We start from the raw sequence: 6172 nt of genomic DNA, 5'->3' as shown, positions 1-6172 counted from the left end.
CCCCATCCCGGACGCCTGGGCCCCTCCGCACTCTCCTCCCCATCCCGGACGCCTGGGCCCCTCCGCACATTCAGCCACCCCAGATGCCTGGGCTCCTCCGCACATTCAGTCACCCCGGACACCTGGGCCCCTCTGCCTGTTTGTCCATCCCGGACTTCTGGGCCCCTCTGCAAGTTCATGTACCCCGGACACCTGGGCCCCTCCGCACTTCCCCAACACCCCGGACGCCTGGGCCCATGCTTGGGCGCATCCAACTCTTCACCATTTCAGTCAACTTCGGGGCCGGTTTCACCGTGTTTCGCCCCTTCGCGCGCCCGTTCGGCTTCGTTTAGGGGGAAAACGCTGCGATTTCATTGCAAACGGGGCCGGGGCAGCAGCGCCGCAGGGGACGCGGGGGACAGGGGGGGACGGGGACGAGGAGCGCAGCCAAGACACACCACCGCCTCGCTGGTTTTCTGTGGAATTCCCCTTTAATCAACCCCCGGTTAAGCCATCATTTCCGATTCGGGAGCCGGGCGGCGTTTACAAAAATCCCTCCGCGGCTCCGACGCGCCAGGCCGGGACCCGGCGGGCGGCGCCGGCCGCTCGCTTACAAACGGCGTATAAAAAAAAACAAAAAACGAAAGAAAACCCCCAAAACTCCCCCAAAAAAACTGCTTCCCGGGGCGAAGGCCGGGTCAGCGCGGTCGGCGGYGCCTCTACGTTCGCGACAGGCCCCGGTTGTCCAAGTCCTTGACCTGCCGGAAAGGAGGAGGATGATGAGGAGAAGGGAAGCAGTGCCCCGCTGCGCCCCGTTTCCCTCCAGCTCGCCGGGAATGTTTCCGAGCCCCGGGGCGATTTTGGGGGGAAACGCGCTTACTTTGTATATCCGCACCAGCCAGTGCTCCGTGGTGTAGGCCTCCTCCAGCACGTCCAGCTCGAAGTCCTTGTTGCCAATCTCGGCGTTCCGCACCCGGTCATAGCCCGGCGGCCGCTCTGCGAGGGGGTGGGAAAGGGTGAGCCGGCGCCCTTCCGAACCGGGAGCCGCGTTCCCGGCACCCACCCGGCACTCACTGGCTTCCGTGTAGACCTGCCCRAAGCGGTAGTAGCACATCTTGTACATGAGGCAGTTGAGGAGCACCGGGGAGCCCTCGCGGTCGACGCGGAACTCGCCCGTGGCCGTGTAGTAGTCGTGCTCCTTGATGTGGCGCCCYGTGTCCGTGCTGCCGCCGATCCGCACCATCCACAGGAACTTGTTGATGTCTGCGAGGGGGCGGGAGGCGGCCGCCAGCGTCAGCGCGCCCCCGCGACCGGGCGCAACGGCGGATTTCGCGCGCCGGGGGTCTTACCGTCGGAGGAATAGCCGGTGAGGCCGCCGAATATCACCAGCACGTAGCTGACGTCCAGCTCCCTCATGATCTCGTAGGCCTTCTCCTCCGTGGAGGCCATGGCCTGGGTCAAAGACAGCGGCGATCAAGCGGCAGCCGTTAGACACGGGGTAGTGCCACCACGTGACGCCATCYGGAGGCGCCCGGGGGAGAAACCCTGCTTTCCGGAGGTCTCCGGAAGGAGGACAACGATCATCTGGAGAAGGTCTGCTGGCCTACCTGACCGACCCGCGAGATGTGCGTGTTGTTCCAGGTGTTGTTGTCCACCAGAATGGTGCGGTTGGCCATAGCCGTGATCTGATAGCCGTAATCCCACCAAGACATGACCTTGGCGTCCTGCGCGCGCGGAGACGAGGCGGGCGGTCAGCGAGCGGGCGGTCGGCGGGCAGGCGCCGCTTCGCCTCGTGGCTGAGCGCGCGGCGGGGAGCGGCTCACCTCCGGCGTGTTGTGCCGCAGCCAGTAGTAGGCCTCGCGGAAGTCGTCGAAGATGATCCTGCTGCCGTCGCCGCCCCGAGCGGAGAGCACGATGGAGGGCGAGGAGTAGGCCTCGCTGGTCACCCACGTCGAGTGGAAGGTGTAGGTGATGAGGAAGAAAGCCATGACGAGGATCATGCCGCTGGCCACCTGCGGGAGCGAAAACGGGCAGCGTCAGAGGACGTCACCRGCCCGCGCCGGTGTCCCCACGAGCTCTTCCCCTCGGAGCGCTCACCTCGTTCTTGATGGGATACGTGGAGTCCTGCTGTTTCTTGCTCTTCTTATCCGGCCGGCTGATGTCCAGGTTCTTCATGTAGGTGGAGAGCACCTGGGAGACGCCGATGCCGGACAGGATGCACATGACCGGAGCCAGCACCAACATCAGACGCACCTGCGGAGGAGCGCGAGCGGCGCGGTGAGGGCCCCGGGCGCGAGCGAGATGCCGGCCCCGATTTCCGGCGTCCGCTTTAGGCCCCTCCGCGAAGCGGCTCCCGAGTCGCCCTCACCATCACGGCGGAGAAGTACATGCTGGTGACGCCGTACATGATGATGAAGATGCGGGCGTCCGAGAGGTTGCTGAAGCAGTAATAGAGGCCGACTGCGAGGGGAGAAGAGCGCCGGGTGAGGGCCGCCGCGAGGACGAGGGGGGAGCGGCCTTCGGCCCCCAACCCGCCCGCCCGGAGCGTTTCCGGCGGCCGCGTTCACCTGGGAACATGAAGACGAGGAGCTGCAGGTCGAAGTAGTAGGAGGACCAGGTGGTGGGCTGGTGCTCGGAGACGGAGGCGATGATGGGGATGTTGTTCTTGGCGTAGGAAGGGTCCAGCAGGGAGTAGAAACGCCCCGTCCACGGGGAGATCTTCCCTACCGCAAGGGAGGAAACGGAGCGTTGAATCCCGGCGCGGAGCGACCCGTCGCGCCGGCAAATCCGCTCACGGGAGAAGCTCCGGTGGGCGCTCTCCTAAGGGAGGACCGGCGAACGCCGAAACCTCCGTGTGGAATTACGGCCGAAACCACAGCGACCAACCGTCGCTTCGCTCTTGGAAGCGACGGGAYGCCGAGGCGGCAGTTAACGCTGCCRAAGGGGGAAAATCCCGGCCCGGCCRGGAACCTYGGGATACCTGTGAGCATCAGCACAGCGCCTACGGTGAGGAGGACGAAGCCGACGAGGGAGATGACGCTCCGGAARAGGATTTCAAACTGCTGCGGGTTGAGCTTGCTGCGCAGGTAGTCCACGAAGGCGTGGATCTGGCACAAGCCGAAGACTCCCAGGGCGGCCATGTGCTCCGAGGAGAGGACGGGCTGCGAGCGGCGGGAGCGAGCGCCGTCAAGACGCGGAGCGCCGCGGCAAACCTCCTCCTCCTCCTCCTCCTCCCCGCGGGCAGCGAACGGCGCAGCCCCGGCTCCCAGATGGGGACCCGCGACCCGAATGGCGGAGGAGCTTTTACGGAGGCCGAGACGCGGGCGGAAAAACGGAGCGCCGCAGCCGGCGGCTCCTACCTGGAAGCCCACGAAGGAGATCTGCATCGAGAGGATGGTGCCCAAGCAGTAGACGGTGCAGTAGGCGACGTAGATCCTGTGGGAGAAGCGGCCGGTCAGCATCAGCACAAGAACATGCAAGGGGATGAGGTTAATCAGAAAGACGTAGCCGCCCCACGAGGACACCTGGCGAGAGAAAAACAAGAGGGCCGCCGCTCAGCGGGTCAAACCGGACGGGTCCGCGTTTAGCCGGGATCGTTCCCTAGCTTCCGGCCCGGAAACGGAACGCGTTTCGGTCTCGCTTTGAGGTGGGACCAAAGTTCTCGAGATGGAAATGCCGTCCCCGCTCGCTGGTTTTAAGGAGGACACGGAGGACGCAGCGCCAGCTGTTGGAACCCCCCGTTTCCCAACGCTCTTAATAAAGGTTTTCCACAAAAAAATGACGCCATGCTCCGAGTGGGGATCGGGGAAGAACGCGTCCGCTCCAATCCGAGTCCTTCGGGGAGGCTCGGCGTCCCCGAACGCCAGGAGCGACGGGGGGAACCGCGCACCGCGTGTTTTTTTGGCTCCCGTCTCCGACGCGATGCTCGGAGCCGGGGATGCCTCAGGGCCGGGAACGCCTCAGGGCCGGGAACGCCTCGGAGCCGGGAGCGCCCCGGAGCCGGGAAGGGGATGCTTACCATGTAGAAGTAGGCCAGAGCGCACATCGCTGCCCAATAGATGGAGCCGGTTTTCACCGCCTTGATCCACATGTAGTAAGTGAGCAGCATGCAGAAGATGGCGATGCCTAAGCGGGAGAGGGCGGAAGCGTCGGAGCGAGCTCGCGCCGGCCCGGATTTTCCCCATCGCCCTCGCCCGGATGCCGCCGACTCACCTTCGTTGTCGTAGGAGCCGGCCACGGAGCGGGAGATGTAGCCGGGCACGACGGCGATCATGGCGGCGGCGAGGAGCCCGGCACCCGCGTCCTGGGGAGGGCGGGAAGAGCCGTGAGGATTTTCCGGGGGCGCTCGGAGCGGCTCGGCTCGGCTCGGCGCGCCCGGGCCTCGCCCCTACCTTGAGCTCCTTGGTGAGGTGGTAGGTCACGACGGTGGTGAAGGAGGAGAAGAGGGGCGCCAGGAAGACGCAGACGTTGCGGATGTCGATGGTGACGTGGAAGAAGTGCAGCACGTGGTAGATGGCCGCCGACGTGAGCATGAGGCCTGCGGCAAACGGCAACGGCGTCGGCGCGCGGCTCCCGGATCGCGGCGCGGCGGATGCGGGCCGCGGCTCGGCTCGGCGCACGCCGGCTCACCGGGATAGATGGTGCCGCCGATGATCCGGCCGAGCGGATACCAAGCGCGGTCGTCGAACCAGTTGTGGAATTTGTAGAAGCCCTCTTCCGCCAGGAAGCGCGTCGTGCGGTAGTTGAAGTACCTGCAACGGCGGGAGGTTAAACACCCCCAGCGGCCGCGAGACGAACGGGATTCCCCAAAAAAAAGCCGTCACGGGATTGCCCTGACTCGGATCCGAGCTCCCGGAAGACTCCCGGGAAGCTAGAAGCGAATTTCGGGTCTGGAAATCCTACTCGTTCGCAGCGCAAGCCGCGTTCCCTGTCTTCCATCCCGAAGGGGGAATTTGAACGCGGAGGAGAACAACTCGAGCCCGGCAAATGCCGCCCACTCCGGAAGGGAAAAGCCCGGCAGGCGCTCGCGGGATGAGACGAAGATACTTACGGATCAAATTCATGGATGACGCTTTCAAATCTTAAGACGGAAAAGAGTCTCGTGGAGAAAGCTGCAAAAAGAGGCAAAAGGCAGAGTGAAGACGCGGCGCTCCGAACCGGAGCCGACATCCCGTCGATCCGCTGCGTCGGAGGAAAACTGGATTGGTCTGAAATTGGTCGCGGGGAAGATRCTGTTTTCAAAGCGACAAGTACTAAGGGAATAAGAGCGTCGGCTTAAGGCGCGCTTTAAAGATAGACAAGGGTTTCGCAACCCAAAAAAGCCCGGGAGGAGCAAAGCCGGCTCCGTCGGCGGGATGTTATCGGGAACGACGGCACCGGAGCCGCACACTCACACAGCACGGCCGCCATGGAGAGGATGAGGAGCTTGAGCAGCGTGTCCTGCTTCTCGTAGGAGAGCCGGAGAAACCCCAGCTTGGTCATCTTCGCGAGGCGGACGGCGGGAGAGCCGCTTCCCAAAGCGCCGCCGGGATCGGGTTCCGGGATCCGACCGCCCGGAGCGGCCCCCCGCTCGCCTCACGGGGACCGGCGCGTCCTCGGGGCGCGGGAGCTGCCCGTTTCCCTGCAGGCGAAGCGACGCCCGAGCGCGAGCTTTTAGCGGCGGAGGCGCTGCGGCGTCCCGGGAATCTGGCGGCGACCTGCAAAAGACGRGCTAAAACCGCAGGGATTAGGTGAAACTGCCGCTATTCGCTTGCGTGGAGACGGTCGGAAAGACTCTAGTCCACCACTACTTTAAATTTTTAACCTTAAATATATATATATACGGCCCAGCGGTGGTCTAAGGCGGCCCGGCGCGATAAGTCAGGCTTGCTTAGACCGGACAAGTCGCRTTTTTTGGGCTCAACCTCCCCGAGGAAGAGGAGGAACAAGCAAAACCGTCGTGAGACGCCAAGGAAGTGAAACAGCCGCCGGAAAACGTGGACTTTCTACTCTAAAAAAAAACCACCTTTTTTTTCCCTCCCCTCTCCTTAAAATCCAGCTTTCCGCAGGGCGCTCGGGGCGAAGCCGCTCCCAGCAGATCCCGGGGCGACGGCGGCTCGCGCGCGCGCGTGATTATCGCTAATTAAYGCGGCGCGTCCTGACGGTTTCCGGGTGGCTTTGCCCGGGGTAACGAAGAGCAAACATTAATATTAAT

The 6172-nt window shown here is 64.0% G+C and overlaps 1 protein-coding gene across 1 annotated transcript; it reads right to left on the bottom strand.

Annotated features, from left to right (window-relative positions):
• Positions 1-448: 448 nt before the first annotated feature.
• Positions 449-6124, bottom strand: STT3A (STT3A, catalytic subunit of the oligosaccharyltransferase complex). Its single transcript, XM_026071741.1, has 17 exons — positions 5373-6124; positions 5030-5090; positions 4609-4730; positions 4371-4516; positions 4192-4282; positions 3998-4104; positions 3339-3503; positions 2960-3140; positions 2547-2702; positions 2348-2439; positions 2077-2232; positions 1803-1991; positions 1587-1703; positions 1329-1431; positions 1054-1242; positions 860-975; positions 449-737 (listed from the first exon to the last, which is right to left on the bottom strand). The coding sequence occupies exons 1-17, from the start codon at positions 5458-5460 to the stop codon at positions 699-701; spliced, it is 2118 nt and encodes a 705-aa protein (XP_025927526.1). The 5' UTR covers positions 5461-6124; the 3' UTR covers positions 449-698.
• Between the last annotated feature and the right edge of the window lie 48 nt (positions 6125-6172).

The sequence above is a fragment of the Apteryx rowi genome, unplaced genomic scaffold (assembly GCF_003343035.1).
Source record: "Apteryx rowi isolate R43461 unplaced genomic scaffold, aptRow1 scaffold_33, whole genome shotgun sequence".
Taxonomy (NCBI): Eukaryota; Metazoa; Chordata; class Aves; order Apterygiformes; family Apterygidae; genus Apteryx; species Apteryx rowi.
The sequence above is the reverse complement of the archived record's forward strand: the minus strand, read 5'-3'. Positions and strand labels throughout refer to the sequence as shown.